This window comes from Sinohyriopsis cumingii, chromosome 2, assembly GCF_028554795.1.
Source record: "Sinohyriopsis cumingii isolate HCF-2022 chromosome 2, ASM2855479v2, whole genome shotgun sequence".
NCBI lineage: Eukaryota > Metazoa > Mollusca > Bivalvia > Unionida > Unionidae > Sinohyriopsis > Sinohyriopsis cumingii.
In genome coordinates, this window is record NC_142962.1 from 24,085,767 (window position 1) to 24,104,582 (window position 18,816).

General features: G+C 35.4%; 1 protein-coding gene across 1 annotated transcript in view; it reads left to right on the forward strand.

Moving 5' to 3' along the window:
• The first annotated feature begins 5,687 nt into the window (after window positions 1-5,687).
• Window positions 5,688-18,816, forward strand: part of LOC149804478 (intraflagellar transport protein 43 homolog A-like) — a 44,450-nt gene continuing 31,321 nt past the window's right edge. Inside the window, exons 1-3 of the mRNA XM_089940695.1 lie at window positions 5,688-5,826; window positions 9,436-9,561; window positions 11,151-11,212. Of these exons, the coding sequence (XP_089796821.1) occupies window positions 5,782-5,826; window positions 9,436-9,561; window positions 11,151-11,212 (233 nt within the window). The 5' untranslated portion in view covers window positions 5,688-5,781. The remainder of the gene's footprint in view (window positions 5,827-9,435; window positions 9,562-11,150; window positions 11,213-18,816) is intronic.

Here is an 18,816-nt window from a genome sequence, read left to right on the forward strand (position 1 = left end):
AATTTATTCTCGATGATAAATAGATTTCCCGACACCGCGGTTAGAGTTGCGATTGATTCATTTTATATAGACGTAAAGTACAAGGGAAACATAGCCGAGTTTACTAGTCCGGACGAGAGTTGGGGTATATGGAGAATTAAAAACGAAATACGACGCGATTATTCCCCGTCAGCAAATGTCACCGTTGAAAACAATTACTTACGCGGTGATAATTTATCAGAATGGTCTAATGCACCACCGTGTTCTGATCCAATTTGTAGACACAAAACAGTTTATTTAAGCGGCTGTGGCGGGTCAGGAAAGACGACTCGGGCAATTGAATTATTTCGAACGCGGGCAAGTATAATCGTGCTTACACCGACCCATAGACTAGCGCGAGAGATAAAACAACGAAATGTTGACGCCGTTACTTATCACAGCTTTTTTCGATACAGCGGCGGTGAGTGGACTCCTGATCGAATGGGTGAAAAATTTATTCCTGAAGTTATCATCTGGGATGAGATATGTACTGTTTCGTTAGATACTTTACAAATGTTTCTTGAGTGGTTGCTGCGCGCGAATACAGCGGTAATCATGTGTGGCGACCATGGCCAACCACCACCATTTGTCGGCGAGGGTCCACATGATTGGTTAAAAGGTTTTGTGGACTATTATGAAGAAACCGATACTGATTACCGAGCACTTGATGAACAACTGCGCGAGGTTAAAAAATTAATCAGATTACAGCCGGATAGAGTTCAATGTGAAATAATCCGCGAGGTGATTCCGGAAACGCCGTTAAATGAATTCTGGGAAACATGGAGACCAAACGATTTGATTGTAGCGAGTAGAAAGATAGTCAGAGACACACTTCAGCGGAAGTTGTTTGCGTTGCATAAGGAAAAGTTTCCAACGCGCCCAGTGCCGTTATGTTATAGACCCGCGGACACACGGCGGCAGAACATTGAAGTTGAAATCCCGGGCCCGACAGCGTCAGGGACAAAAAAACAAATTCTTGTGCTGAATGATATTGTGCTCGTTGATATCAGCGTCGTCGAGGACGCGCTACGTGCTGATAAATCCCCGTGGACGCTAGGATACGCAACGACAATACATTCCTCGCAGGGATTAACCATCACGGATACAATTGTTTGGATGGTTGATAATCGCATCGAATGGTCAAATCTAGTCTATCTTGCAGTATCCAGAGTACGGAGAATGAATCAGCTTCGAAGAATTGTTATTGACGAAGCCAGTGACAACGATGACATTATTGATGCCAGCGTCATTGATAGAAAACTCTCGGGTTACCGCCAACAGGATAAAAAAAAACAGCGGCGTTTTGATATTGATGCCGAATTAATAATTGCGTTACGACAACAACAGAATAATCACTGCGCGAGTTGCAATTGTGTAATGCGCTGGCGTTATTCGGATAAAGACGCTCGCCAATTTACCGTGGACAGGATCGATAACAGTTTCGGTCATATCCGTGGTAATGTGAGGTTGACCTGTCTTGAGTGCAATAGACGCAACGGCGCTAGTTAAGGCCACGTGGGGGCAATTGAGTATCGTCAGGTATCACTTGTAGTTGCTCGCGAGTAAATCCGCGCTGAGGAGCAGTTGAATCCAGTCTATAGATCGGTGGTCTACCAGTTGATCGTGTTATCGTTGATATGTTATGCGTGGTAACACTCCAAATAGGATCAGTAGCTCTTGCTCTGCCGCCTTCAAGCTCTCCTGGTTCATACAGATATCTAACAGTGACATCGCCGAGAATCGGCTTGGAAACGCTATCTATTTTTGATCTTCCGGGTATATACTTTTTTTTAATCGCGTCGCTGGGCTTCATGTTGATTGCTCGGGTAATCTCGTTATTTAACGCTGCAATTACGCCTGGCAACCTTTTGACCCATTCACGAGATCGTTTTTCTTGGATGAATTCTTTCGCGTATTGATACCCAAATAACCGTTCAGCAAGAGTCCGATTGAATCGTTCAACAATTGCCTGATCACGATGTAGCGCAGTATGACCTCGTCGTATCGCGACGCTATGATGTTTCAGCGTTGATAAAACAGCGCCGCGAAATTCATTGCCAGGATCAACTTGTAATAGATTTGGCCAGCGCAGAGGACCCCTTCGGTAAATCCGCTCAAACGCATCGGCTACTTCAGTTGCTGACTTTGTTTTTAACGGCTCCGCTTGTTTGTATCGACTCGCAACATCAACTACGGTTAGCGCGTATTTGTAACCGTTGTCATGCGGCAGAAATAGTATATCAGCCTGATGAACTTCATTAGGTACGCTGTCATCAAAGCGCGAAAAGTTGATTTGTTTAGGCGGTGGTAGATAAATTTGCCATATAGCCTGTTTGGATAACCAATTATCCGCAACGGCCTTTGTTACCTTTGCAGCGCTTGCGAGTTTACCAATTGCGGCCTTCCCCTTCCAGTATCCTCTCGGAGAATAATAGATGGATTCCATGTTCTTATTATAAACGCTAGCGTTTTCAATTACCAGCGCGAGAAGCTCCGCTTCCAATCATTAATTTACCTTTCATAGCCGATTTTACCAACCATGAAGCCAATTTTTCTTTGAATGATTTATCAGGAATAGCATTTAACGCGTGAATTAATTTTACATCCGCGATATGACGCTGTTGCAGATCGCTACTTTTGTAGTAAGCAACATCATGAGCATGACACGCCTTATCGATAGCGTTTATTGGATACTCACCGGGTTTGGGCTGATTTTGATCATCGAGTCTGATATCTAATCGTGTTCCGGGGCCACAGTAGCTATATCCTGGGAGGTGCTTTTCTCCTGGATACTTTGCCCACGGTGTTCCGGGGAGTTTTGATAACTTGGCTGCAATATCACCTCCTCGCTTTTTTTTAAAGCATCCCCGGGTCTAATAGAAATAAATCTAAATTTCTTTGTACCGCATCGTGCACACTTACCAGTAAGCGCCGATCTGTTATTTCTCGTTGTAACGGTTGTCATATCATTTGTGCCAGTACGCACTCTACACTTCACACAATATAGATCCATAATTTATGTATAGAGATATGAATATAATTGATTTTTCGGCGACTAAAACGAGAGAACCAGTTAAGCATGTTGCAGCGTTACCAAACTCGATCCGGATGATTATCATCGGACCATCTGGATCCGGCAAGACGCAATTATTACTTAATTTAATAATGAGATGGATGAAGTGGGATAAGTTGTATTTAATCGCCCCTAGCGTAGATGATCAACGATGCTACGAGGTGTTGAAAGATTTTAATGAGAATGCATCAGCGATCGCTGAAAAAAATGTTATTGAGTTTATTACAGATATCAGTGATGCACCAGGTATTGATGATATTGATGGCGACGTTAACAATCTAGTCGTGTACGATGATGTTATGTTAGACAATCAAAAAAACCCAGCTAGGATATTTTCCAGAGGCAGGCATAAAAACACCGACGTGATATATGTCACTCAACGATACACTCAGATTCCAAAAGTAATCAGAGACAACTGTAATATTCTTGCTGTATTCAACGGCGTTGATACACACACGCTACGAAATATTTGGCAGACATGGTGCGGCGGTGACATGGACTTTAATGGTTTTCGAAACTTTTTTAGTCATGCTCAGTCGACCCCACATGGATTTGTAACGATAAATTTACATGACCCTCGGACACGATATCGTATCGGACTTGACCAAATATTCGGTTAAATTGTAACTAATTTTCATTGTAAATAACCACTTAGCAGCAGGGGGGGTAAATGACATCGACGCGGTCGTCGCTGTGTTTACCGGACGCTGACGACGCTGGGATCGGCTCGCAGAAGGTATTAATTAAACCAAATGACGTCACCGTCGTGTAGGATGGACCGTCGTCGTTTTTTTTTTACCAGGCGCTGACTACACCGGATCCGCTGAGTGCAGAAAGTATTAATTAAGCAAAATAACGATTGGACAAAATGTCCGATTCGCCCCCCCCCCTGCTGCTGTTCTTTTATATATATTATAAGCTATGGTTATGTAAATGTATTTTGTAGCTGGCCTTGTCCAAAATAAAGTTCATATTTCACCTAACCAAAATCGTCGTTTTTTTATTATTATGTAAACAACAAATATATAGCTAATTGTTTATTTGTTTGAACATATTTTTTGCTATAATAGGATACAATGGGATTGGGCTCAAGTTCTGACAACTTAAAGTAGTCTCTCCCCACAAGATACAAGTCTCGCAACATATTCAACATGACAACATAAAAATGAATGATGTTGATGATGATAATGATGATGATGATGATGATGATGATGATGAGAGAGAGAGAGAGACGCACAAACACAGTAATCACGATTTGAGTAAAGTATTGAAATTGTCCGGTAGCGATTATATATTTGCATACATGATGCAAAATAATTCTAAATTCTATATTTTTCATTTGTATCACCCTTTTCCCAAAGCAGTAAAACTAAGCTAATAGTTGCATATAGTATTGAAAGCAAATTTCTCATCTACTCATCGCTTTCTCTACTGTACTTGGGACAGAACATAAAAAGCGCATGGTGGTTCCGATCCTACTCCATGAACAAAAAGGGGTGTCAGCAAGTTGAACACGGTAAAGATCAGCTTTTAATGAACTTACATTGTGTCGGAATCTAGTATTATATAGCTAATATTTTCTCTATGAGTGGGGGTTTAGTATTAGGATCATTATCAATAGAAGAAAACATATTTATCTTGGTCTGAGTCAATGACATTGTGTTTACCATGTTCTTCCATTGTAGTTTTAGTAACATACCTTCTAATTTTAACTAAGATTTTTCTAGAAATGAAATATTGGCCCTCATCCGGGTTATTCTTTTGTGTCTTTGTTGTTGTTGTTGTTGTTTAATACAATCTTGTTTACTAGAATATTAATTTCTCGTGCAATAACATCAGGGCAGTAATCATTTATATTGTTGTATTCAGATTTTGATTTGGGTGAAATTATTTACTATTCTCTGGAAATACAAAGTAGTCATCGATAATATTATTGGAAAGATACATTAACTGGGAATTATAGTGAATTCAAAGGAGGAACACTTGAATTTATGACTGTGATTCAACAAAAAGACTGTTGGTACATTATTACAATTGATTACATGGGTACATCATTAGAGACTACATGCCACTACAGGCACATCAACACCTTCAGCGTTGGAAATTATTTGAAATACCACTAAAGTTTATTAAGAACTTTATTCATTAGGATTTATGTTAGCAATTCTATGGTTATTTGGGATTTAATTCGAAATACCGTAATTTTGTCTCCATTTTCACTTTCTATTCTTTGAAAATGAATTATTTGTTGCATTCTACAAAGCTTGTTGCTTCTCACTATTTGCTATTACTTATTTTAAGACCGTAATTATACGAACTTCTGTCATGTCAAACATTACAGTAAAATTTGCAAAGATCAGTGCATACCAAGTAATTAAAAAAAAACCTGAATTCGTAAGTTAAATAAAATCCATATTGTTCACTTTTGGTATATGATTTATCATATAAACTTTTCGGTGCGTTTCAGAATATTACATTGTTGTTTATGCATTTACAAAAGTTAAAAAAAAATATTATTTATAAACTAAGAACCACACTGCCCCCCCTCCCCCCGTTTAAGACACGGTTACTGCCCATTACTAAGTAAGTAAGAGTAACCTTTCCTGAACTTGTACATTCCAAACTTACTGCACATATAATACATTTCTACCGTCTTTTCCGTTTTGTTACCAAACAGTAGATCTGATACAATGGAAAATGATTTTGGATTGGCGGATTCCACTAGTGCAGCCAGGGTAAGTTGTAATTTATTATTCTAGGGTTTAAGGTTACCAAGTTAGTCACTCCAGCAAGAATCGTTTACATTGACAACAGTCGTGAGTCGGTTCTTCATTACATTATAATATCCGATACACAGATAAATCTAGGGTTGTCATTAGTCCTATATGTAAGACCTGACGCTGATATGTATGTTGTGGGCGTCTAAACAAAATCAACATGTTCTATGTCTTACATGTAGTGCTAGGGTTGCCATACGTTCTGTTTTCCTGGACATGTCATCCTATTCGGTCCGGAGTGTCCTCTTTTAAAAAGTTCGAATATATACTGTTGCTAGAAACACCAAAATACGCTAAAAACCGAAACATACACATATTTACACGTTTTCGGTGTATGCTAGCGTATATATCAGTGTACACCCCGATATTATGATTTGTAGTTGTTTAAATACTAATTGAAAGCAAAACAGACTTTGATTTAAGCAATTGAATAGGAATTATTTAGTTTTTACCAATTTTTGTCACAAATCTTTTAATAACGTCACGCGGTCGTACTTGATTTTACTCTATTGGACAAGTATGATAAATGGCAAATCGATCAGAACTTAAAATATAAGAGTGAGATTATGATTGTGAGATGCCAGAACGAGTATCTGCATATATATATATATATACATATATATATATATATATATATATATATATATATATATATATATATATATATATATATATATATATATATATACCACCATGCTGGCCAATTCTGTGCGTGTGTGGAAATTCCCCATTCTTTCTCTCTTGGTTGACCATAACAAGTTTAACATAATTACAGTAATTGAAGGTAATACAATATAATTAACTCAAATCAAATAAAGAAACAGATAAAGATTAAACAAATAATATGAAATGACCATTGATAAAGTATATTATATGGTAATTACTATTGCTTAAATATTGGACTGACCTAGAGGTAGGCAGAGTACGTAATGGGCTGATTTGGAAGTCTGAATTCATAATTAGCTGAGAACAGTTGTGGACCAATTCTGCAATGAGCCAAGCTGTCCTGAATTCACAGAATTACATACATAAAATACAGGGTTACTTGAAACAACTGAATACACCTTGGTAATCTAGGTAAATAATCTGAACTACAGTAGCTTATCAATTCTTTTGATATTTTACATGATACCTAAAGAATATACACTTAGGATTTGGATGTACTTGGGGTAATTTTGTGTGCACCTGATTGCACCCAAATATCTCTTTAATAATCAGTTATAAATTATATAGATAAAGTATTGATAAGCTATATACATAAAGCATGTGTTATTTATGTATCATGCAATGGTGCAAAAAGAAGAAATTCTAAATATTAAAATTAAAATGTCATTTTAAATACTGAACATTTTTGTGTCATTATAAACAATTTAAAGAAAAAGAACTTAAATAAGGTTTTGTGCATTTTAGTAGTGTATACAATTATGTTTTAAAAATGCACACATAACTATGTTATGAAAAGAAAATCTTAATTGTCTAGTGCAATTTGTCTACTTTCTGATATTTTTTGTAATAAATTATACATAAAAAAATAGATACTTTATATAGTGCGCATATCAGATGTATCTTTGGGTGATTTGTGTAATAAATGATACATGAAGAATAGATAGATGTTTGTATAACATAACATAACATAAATATAAAGACCAGAAGAACATACAAGAGGCTGAAAAGATCCAATCTAGACAAAACCAAAATCTACAAATAGATTAGTACATAAATTAATCATTCATAAGAAAACTATAATTAAGTTATAAGTACTGTTAGCATATAAAAAAAAGCTCAATGCAGAGCAAATCTAAATTGATAGAATGTTTCAAAACAAAATGATTTGCATAGGTGATCCATGCATGTTGTTTTTCATGTCTGTAGGAAAACTTTAGAAGCCTAAATTCAAGTCTTGTTTGGCGGGTTGTTCCAAATGTTTGGATCACCAAATGTGAATTAAATCTTGCCATACCTATAGATTTGGGGGCTGATTTTTCAGGCTGTCATTTCTGAATGCAAGATTCCATACAGTGTACAGATGCCAGATTATCATGATAACAGTCAGCATGTTGTGTATGCAAGGAAAAATATGCGGAATGAAAACACTACAAACAAGCTTTAGAACGTCAAAATAAGCATTAGAGAGAGAATGGCATCTCTTTTGTGGAACAAATTACAAAGATGAGGGTTTTTTATGCAGATCATGTATTAGACTAGCATACTGATTTGTGCATACTTCCTGAATGTTGTACATCAATATGAGTACATACACTGGCAATACTCACTATCCTGCAGTATACATCAACATACGGTCCTTGTCCATCTGTATTACTATAGCCCTAATGTCCTCACAGTCCTTGTCTATCAGTATTGTTATAGCCTTATTGTCCTCACAGTCCTTGTCTATCAGTATTGTTATAGCTCTAATGTAATCACAGTCCTTGTCTATCTGTATTCTTATAGCCTTAATGTACTCACAGTCTTTGTCTATCTGTATTGTTATAGCCCTAATGCACTCACAGTCCTTGTCTATCTGTATTCTTATGGCCCTAATGTCCTCACAGTCTTTGTCTATCAGTATTGTTATAGCCCTAATGTAATCACAGTCCTTGTCTATCTGTATTGTTATAACCTTAATGTACTCACAGTCTTTGTCCATATATATTACTATAGCCCTAATGTCCTCACAGTCCTTGTCTATCAGTATTGTTATAGCCCTAATGTAATCACAGTCCTTGTCTATCATTATTGTTATAGCCCTAATGTCCTCATAGTCCTTGTCTATTTGTATTGTTATAGCCCTAATGTAATCACAGTCTTTATCCATCTGTATTACTATAGCCCTAATGTCCTCTGTCTATCAGTATTATTATAGCCTTAATGTAATCACAGTCCTTGTCTATTTGTATTGTTATAGCCCCTAATGTAATCACAGTCCTTGTCTATCAGTATTGATATAGCCTTAATGTCCTCACAGTCCTTGTCTATCAGTATTGTTATAGCCCTAATGTCCTCATAGTCCTTGTCTATCTGTATTGTTATAGCCTTAATGTAATCACAGTCTTTGTCTATCTGTATTGTTCTAGCCCTAATGTAATCACAGTCCTTGTCTGTCTGTATTGTTATAGCCCTAATGTAATCACAGTCCTTTTCTGTTTGTATTGTTATAGCCCTAATGTACTCATAGTCCTTGTCTATCTGTATTGTTCTAGCCCTAATGTAATCAGTCCTTGTCTATCTGTATTGTTATAGCCCTTAAGTACTCACAGTCCTTTTCTATTTGTATTGTTATAGCCCTAATGTACTCATAGTCCTTGTCTATCTGTATTGTTCTAGCCCTATTGTACTCACAGTCCTTGTATCCATCTGTTGGTCTATCTGTGCAGCGAACGTTGGCTAGGTTTTGAGTTTTGGTCATTTTTTCGGGCAGTTTTGTTGGTGTGTCTATTTTATGAAGACAGTTGTAATTAAGAAATGTGACCACAGACTTCCTTTTTAAAAAGTTCCACAGAGAATTATGCTACAAGCTTATGAATCTTATTGAAAGTCGGTTTAATTCATTTTTTGTTATGTTTTTAGAGTGCCAAGTCTGGTAGAAGGGCGGCATCAAGCAGGTTAAGCAGTACTCTGGATACCCTAGATGTTGAAGATAGCACAGATGTTTCTCCGAAACCAGTTGCAAAAGGCACCACCAAAGCGGACAAAGTAACTTTATTTTAAATCTGGGCTGTAAACTTGCCTATAGTCCATAGTTTTGATTTGCAGAAGTATTAAATTGTTTTATTTCATGTTCTGATAAAGTGACATGAAATTATTTGAGATGCTTAGTGAGATCTGCTGTACATTACCATGAAGCAACATGTTGATGGATTTTTTTATGTTAGTGGAAACTGAGTACTCTCAGCGATACCATCCATTTTGGGTCCCTTAGCAATACATTTATATAGTTAGATGTGACAGTGGACACTTCAGAGGGATAGAATTGAACTGTTTATTACATGACACTGACTTTCCAGTCAGAGCAGTACAGAATGTAGGGTTTATTTAAATGTACCTGATAGATTACTGTACTATGAGAATTCACTGTTTGACCCAAACACTTTCCTAACAGTGTTAGTGACACTCCACCATTATGTAATGATTACATGGACAATTTGTTCACTTATTATGGTCAACCAAGAGAGAAAGAGTGGGGGATTCCCTTGTACATTGTGTACAACAATTATATAGGACTGTCAGCAGCTGAATTACTGATTAAACTTGTTCCAATGAAAGGACACAACCCAAATTTAGTTTAATTGATAGTGTCAAGCATGGAGTGTGAACATGGATTTCTGCACTAGAATTTGTTCAAAACAAAGCTGTGGTGCAGGTTGAGCATTTATACTCTTGACGAACTTATGACAATAAATCCTGCTGACATTGTTATCAAAGAATTCAGTGCCAGCAAAAAGGAAGTGGAACTGGAATGTAAACAGACATCTGTATCAAGAAAACCAAAAGAATGTTTTTGCCAAACTGATACACTTTAAGTGAGTATATGTACCATAGTGCAGATGTGGTAACATATTGATTAGTGATTGGAACCAGAAATATGTATTGTACTCCCCCTCCCCCCCAGGAAAGAAAAAGAAAAAAAGAAAAAAATGTGTCCTGAAATCCATAGTAAATCATAGGGATAAACTTGCTGCTACCACCTGATAAAATATGTTTGTGAAGTCATCAAGAATGTCCATATATATATATATATATATATATATATATATATATATATATATATATATATATATATATATATATATATATATATACTAAATTGCCTACATCAGTCAACTTTCAAAGGACTTGAAGCATAGATTTATAAAGATGTACCTTTTATGGTTTATTTTTGAACTGAAAATTTAGGAGGAACTATCACCCTCAGTTTGAAATAAAATGAGTAAGTTTTCTGAGTATACTGGTATTAGTGATTAATGAAGGTAGTGCTTGAAAGTATGATGGTGCATGCTTTGGTTGATTTGTTTGCAAAGATTTTGGAGATATTAGTGTGAATTGCACAAATCTTGTACTAAAATAGACCTTGCCCTTTAGGGATTTGCAGGCCAAAAGAGTCTAAGGTCAAGGTCACTGGTTAAGCAGCTTTTGTCAGACTTACAAGATGTTTAAATATTTTATCTTTTCATACATTTTTGACTTGTTTTGAAAATAAATACTATAGCCTAAATAATTTTCCTAAAACCTTTACACATTTTTGTTTTTGTTTTTTATTTACTATATCAAATTAAATCTTCCAGGATGATGGTCCACCAAAACCTTCAAGAGTTTCTGGATGGGGAGAGGATGGTCCTAAGAAAAGGTGTGGACATTTTAATTGCAATACTTTAATTTTTGTTAGATGTCATAAACTTCCCTTCACTTAGTCAAATACTTAAGAGAGGGTAGGGTGAAAGTTTAGGACAGGCGATAATCACTCAAAGAACAAAGAAAAATAAGGAAAAATAGACAAATAATACTACATTTATTGACATATAACACTAATAATACTCACACTCATACATTCCCATTAACACTACCTCATGTGATGATAATAAAATGTTAAATGTTCTGTAGCTTTTGTCTAGAGGGTTGTACAGTTTTAGTTATGCTCTGTAACTTTGGCCTAGAGGGTTGTACAGTTTTAGTTATGCTCTGTAACTTTGGCCTAGAGGGTTGTACAATTCTAGTTATGCTCTGTAGCTTTGGCCTAGAGGGTTGTACAATTCTAGTTATGCTCTGTAGCTTTGGCCTAGAGGGTTGTACAATTCTTGTTATGCTCTGTAATTTTGGTCTAGAGGGTTGTACAGTTATAGTTATGCTCTGTAGCTTTGACCTAGAGGGTTGTACAATTCTAGTTATGCTCTGTAGCTTTGGCCTAGAGGGTTGTACAATTCTAGTTATGCTCTGTAGTTTTGGCCTAGAGGGTTGTACAATTCTAGTTATGCTCTGTAGCTTTGGCCTAGAGGGTTGTACAGTTATAGTTATGCTCTGTAGCTTTGACCTAGAGGGTTGTACAATTATAGTTATGCTCTGTAGCTTTGGCCTAGAGGGTTGTACAGTTTTAGTTATGCTCTGTAGCTTTGGCCTAGAGGGTTGTACAATTCTAGTTATGCTCTGTAGCTTTGGCCTAGAGGGTTGTACAATTCTAGTTATGCTCTGTAGTTTTGGCCTAAAGGGTTGTACACTTATAATTATGCTCTGTAGCTTTGACCTAGAGGGTTGTACAATTATAGTTATGCTCTGTAGCTTTGGCCTAGAGGGTTGTACAATTCTAGTTATGCTCTGTAGTTTTGGCCGAGAGGGTTGTACAGTTATAGTTATGCTCTGTAGCTTTGACCTCGAGGGTTGTACAGTTCTTGTTATGCTATTTAGCTTTGGCTAGAGGGTTGTACAGTTTTAGTTATGCTCTGTAGCTTTGTCTAGAGGGTTGTACAGTTTTAGTTATGCTCTGTAGCTTTGACCTAGAGGGTCGTACAATTCTAGTTATGCTCTGTAGCTTTGGCCTAGAGGGTTGTACAGTTTTAGTTATGCTCTGTAGCTTTGGCCTAGAGGGTTGTACAGTAATAGTTATGATTTGTAGCTTTGTCTAGAGGTTTGTTCTGTTGCAATCACTGTAACTTTTACCAAGAGGGTTGCGAAGTTTCAATCTCAGTCCAGTCCATTTGAGAAGCTGTCACCCATATCAAGTCAATTTATATTAGTGATAAGCATTGGGACAGATTCTTTTTTACTTCTTTCTTAGAGCCAATATAATGGCAATATTTCGAACCAGCTTTTGAGGCAGAAATATAATTAATTAGCAAGTTTTATTTAGGTCATATTTCACCCTTCAGTGTTTACTGCTACCTTCCTTTATGGACAAGTATTGGGGAGCTTCCCCTCTTTTACAAAATCCTTGATGCAACACTACTACAGGCCACCTGTGATCATGTCTCAAAGTTTGAAATTTCTGTCCTAAACAGAGTTAGAACAACTACCTGACATTGCACATGCACACATGGGAAAGATAAATACTGCCCATCTTTCGATCAGAAATGGTGTGAATAATTATATTTTTTTAATATATCTTATCTGTGCTGTGTAATACACAATCTTGCTAGTGCAACTAGTCCATTGGTTTTGATGGATTACCAGGAAACTTAATTGTGATAAAAAACAACACAAACGCTGAAAATTCTGTGCAACTAGTTTCGCATTTAATGTATGCTTCTTAAGGCACGAAATGTTTTGAAAGTAACGGATGACATCTTTTATTTTAAAACAACAATTACGTCATTGCATAATGTCATAAATGATATGCATCATCATAACAATTATATTTGACAGGATCTAAAAGATACACGAGTCTCTAATGAAACTCGAATTAGTAAAATAATAAAATAAACTAGAGACAAACAGTCATACATATAATTATATTGTTATAAAGGTTATACAATATATCAATTTAAATTATACAATTTTATATAGTGCATTAGCATTAAGTCCATTAGGATACAGAGTATCTAACTTATGAATCCAATAAGTTTCTTTTATGAGTCTATTCATGTCACCATGCACAATATCTATTGGCATGAAAGAAAAATCAAGTAGAGAGTGATTATTGGTGTTAAAGTGTGTTGAAACATTAGAGGAAAACTGAGGATCTCTATAATTTTTTATATGAAAGCGATGATTATTCATTCTCTTAGAAACTTGTTGTAGTGTTTGTCCAACATATTGCATGCTACATTTTTTACAGGTTATTAAATAAATCACATCAGTTGATATGCAGTTAGTGTTATCGCGTAGAGAAAATACCTCTTTTCTATTAGCACTACTGAAAGAAGTACTTTCTCTTATGTTTGCACATTGAGAGCACCGGTGTCTGCTACATTTAGATGACGAAAAGTGTATTTTTTTATTTTCTGTCTGTTTAGTTCTGATTCAGAAATCTTGCAAATTCTTGGGTCTTCTATAAGTGAGAACTGGTTTAATTTTGAAAGTGATTTGACACTAGTTTTATTGGATAAATTTAGGAGACTATAATATTTATTAATTATATGACCTATATTAGGTAATGAAAGATTATATTGTATTGTGAAAGGAATTACATCTCTCTATATTTTACATTCTGCTGTGTTTAAAGCCTCATGTTGAGTAAGATTACGCTCTTTGTTCAGTGCAGAATCAATTATGTATGTAGGATAATTTCTATTTTGGAAATAAGTTCATAATTTATTCAAAGAATTTTGTAATAGACAATCATCTGAAATAATGCATCGGTATCTTTTGGCCTGGCTATATGGTATACCGTTTTTACATGACATGGGATGACATGAAGAATATTCTACATATTGGTGGATATTAGTTTCCTTGATATGAATATTTGTAGCGATAATGTTATCAATATTTTTTATTACATTTGCTTCTAAAAATGAAACATGCGTACTTGATGCAGTATAAGTAAATTTAATTGTCGGATGAAAATAATTCAGGCGATCAATACATTTTTTCAGTTCTTCAGTATTTTCCTGAATTTTTTATATAGGTGTTATTGCCCCTTCCGACTTGCAGTTTTATGTAATATAGGACAGAATCTTCTGAATACAAGAGCATCATAGAATTTAAGGAGAAATTATATAATTATTATCAGAAGACCTGAATATTGAGGAATCACTTTGCTTCTGCAATTTTACTTGTTATAAATAATTATAATGTTGTTAGGATAGCCCTTATTGCCTCATTGCTTGGAGCCTTAAGCAGAGAACACAGCTAGCCTCAGAGTTTTAGAGGGTCATCTTAAAACTTTGTGCATGTTATGGTCATCATTTGGTGATACATATACTGAAGAAGAAAAAAATCACTGTACCAATGCAACTTTTGCTAGAGTTATGGCCCTTTTTGTCCTGCAGCTAAATGCAAAAAAAAAAACCAAACAGAATCTTGTAAACATAACTTTTGTTGCATTTTTTTTAAATGGATCACTGTGAAACTTGTTACATATTATGGTCATCATATAATAATGCACATATTGATAAATCTTAGTGTTCCCTTCATTTTGTAAGTGTTATAGCTATTGTTAACTTACAGCTGGTTGCAGTATATGACAGACTTTTGTGACTGCAACTACTTCTACAGTTTTTAGTATTATTACTCTTAAATTTGGCACATTTTATGGTCATCATCAGAAGGTATACATGTTGACTAGTCATTTTTCTTGCACCTTTTTAAGGAGAGCTATCTGTGTTTTTTACTGTGGACTTGTGGGATAGGTGGGGTTTATTTATTGAGCAGATTGCCCACCATTCCTCAAGTTTGTACAAAGTTTACAAAGCAGCTGTCTTAGAAGGAAAACACATTGACTGTTAGATACTATGTGTATGTTAGATACAATGTGTATAATAGTTACTATTAGATACTATGAGTATATTAGATACTATTAGATACTGTGTCTATATTAGATACTATGAGTATATTAGATACTATTAGATACTCTGTCTATATTAGATACTGTGTCTGTATTAGATACTATGTGTATATTAGATACTATTAGATACTGTGTCTATATTAGATACTATGTGTATATTAGATACTATTAGATACTGTGTCTGTATTAGATACTATGTGTATATTAGATACTATGTGTATATTAGATACTATGTGTACATGTATGTGAGGTATTTTTAAGATCTGTAGTCATAGTAGTGACGTTCCGTTTAATCAGTTTGGTCAAGCAGTGATCACTTTCTGTAAACTCACTATTTATTTAGTTATGATTTATGTAATTGATTTTGGTCAAATTCATTTTTACTCCATTCCTGCTGTTCTGGATTTCATCCTGTTTTAAAAATGGCACTGGCTTATAGCAGGACATTGTGTGGACAAATTTAAAAACGGCACTGGTTTATAACAAGACATTGTGTGGACAAATTTAAAAATGGCACTGGTTTATAGCAAGACATTGTGTGGTTTATAGCAAGACATTGTGTGGACAAATTTAAAAATGGCACTGGTTTATAGCAAGACATTGTGTGGACAGATTTATTCAAATATCAATTGGTCATTGATCAGCTAGATGCTTGATCAGAATTTTTTATTTGCTTTCGAACAGAAAGCAGGCAAGTGTCTAAAATGATACTATATGAAAACCATGGTGGTTTGTGCTGGACAGCAATTAGACTTGCTCTAGTTTACATTTATTTCTCAGTGTCATGTCTTTGACAGGTAAAAACTTGAAATACTGAAAACTGAAACAAAATGTTTGCCCCAATAGGTTGAGAATTCTTTAAGTTCTGATGTTCTGATGTAAAAATGCATTAATATTCATAAGCATACATGTATATGGTCAGTGTTTTATTCTCTCTGCAGTAAGATTTTATAAAATATGGAAAGTTTAATATATTTTTCAGAACTTGATCATGCATGTGGGCAGATACTTTTACTTGATTGTTGGGAACACAGGTGTTTGGAATCTCTGTTTTAAAATCAGAAACGATGATTTTGAAACAAAATGTGTAAATATGTGTAATATTAGCACATGGTACATGTTAGTGGCTCACTACCCAATATGCACTAAGATAAATCTGCAGTGACATTTATAACTGAATATTCTTTTTGATTTAGACATATATGGACAGTCATCTGTACTAAATGTTTTGAAGGTGCTTGAGTGCTCATGTTTTGATGCACAAGTATTAGTGTTATACAGTAACTTGATGTGGCGCAATGGGGTTTGTTATGCCGTCACTGTAATAGGGGTGGGGTAGGTTGCTTTCAATACTTTATTTAAATTATTATAGAAGTCCCGCCCAGGCTTGATTTTGGTTGGAAGTTAAATTAATGAAAGATAGATGTAAAGTTCCGAGCCCCCAGTCAGCAATGCCAATGGTTAAATGATTGAATATACAAAAAAGTGAAATTCAGCTAATAACAATTTAATGTTAATTCAATAATCAGATGATTAAAATTTCCCAAGTACTTTCCCTCCACTCGACCCTGTGATAGCCTATTGCATCATTTGATTTGTAGTGTGAGATAGCTTTCCACCTGTCCTTGGATTCTACTCATCTGTGATTTCTTCACTCCTATTCCTCCAATTTTTCTCCTCTTTCTCCCAACTTTCTCCAAATTCCTTCTTCTCCTCAACTTCTCTATACAGTCTTCTCCTCCTTTTCCACTCTCCTCCTTTTCCACTTTCGCCTCCTCAACTCCTTTTCCTCCTCCTCCTCAACTCTATACCAACTAGACTTGTTGATTTCAACTGCTCTGCTAGTCTTACTTCTGTCTCCACTCTTAGAGACTTGGGACTCACTGAACCAGAAGTTCTGTCTCTCAAAAAGCTTCCTGTGAAAACACAAGGATGGTACAGTAGTTTCCTAAGCCCTTTCATCTCACACTACACCCAACCTATCATCAGATAACGGCAAAATTAAATTTCTTCGGTCACACATTCATTCACATCTAAATACTCATAAGTTCTTATATGGTAAAACAATGTTATAATAAAAGAAGGGTAACAATTACTTCTCATAACATCAGTAAATTGCGTCACATCAGTACATATTCCTAATCCCATTATACTATACAATATCACACCAATCAGACACATTTCTTCACATTACAACTTATACAAAGTACACAAATATTCAAATATTCATGCTCTGATATATCCATACATCCATATTAAGTAATTTTACACACTTCAACCATTTTCCAAATTCACAATTCAAGCATGTGTAAAATCTAATAATCACATGAATAAATGCACTAGTTTACTGTGAAGTAATCTATTAGCGAATGACAAATTAATTGTGAACACAAGCTAACAATCTACATAATTCTCTACATAATACTCAAACTCATTTCACAAATACACATGTAAATTAAACACTACAAAGGTAATTCTACGTACTAAATGATCTTAGTAATCAAGTATACATACTACACATAATTACAATTACAATGGCGTAATATTCTGCAAAAATCGAGCAAATAACCTACTGACCTTTACAAAGCTTTGTCTTTTCTTAGAATCTGTTTCTAAGTTTTCCCGCCAAATTATGAGTGGCGTTCTCAAAGTAATCCTATTTGCTCAGCAATCTTCCCAGGAGAACTAAATTTTCACTTGCTAGTTAGAAGTTATAATTCGGATCAAAATTGTTATCACATCCTCCATCTCAATTCCTATTGGATGTCTCTTTGATCTGATCCAATCAAACTTAGCGGACAATGTCCTTCTTGCTGTCTGTCCATGTGGGGATGGATTTAGAACATGCCCGGTCCCTCGTGGTTCCTCTGATGTTGTACAAAGCTGTAACACCTAGGTGGGAAGTCGTTCGATCTAATGCTTATGCCGATTCAAGATGCATGGTCATCTCTCTGGTCACAGTAACCTTGCATAAGAGATTAACTCTAGACTGCGGTATGTTTAGACAGCAACCATGGCTTGTACTAATACCTATGTTTATACACGACTTATGCACTGGTGTTGAGCAAACGTGACACTTGAATTAGTTAGTTGCTTAAGTTTTGTTGCCCTAGTATTAGTGTTATACTGTAAATTAAATTAGAGTGCTCATGTTTTGATGCCCTAGCAGTAGTGTTATACAAGAACTTGAATTAGAAAGCTTAAGTTTTCATGCCCTAGATTTTGTGTTATAAAGTAAATTAAATTAGAATGCTCATGTTTTTATGCCCTAGTATTAGTGTTATACTGTAACTGAATTAGAATGCTTAAGTTTTCATGCCCTAGATTTAGTGTTACAAAGTAAATTAAAGTAATGTTCTTTTTTTATTAGTGTTATACAGTATCTCAAATTGGAATGCTCAAATTGTAATGCCCTAGTATTAGTGTTATACAGTAACTTGAATTAGAGTGTTCATGTTTTCATGCCCTTGTATTAGTGTTATACAGTAACTTGAACTAGAGTGTTCATTTTTTAATGA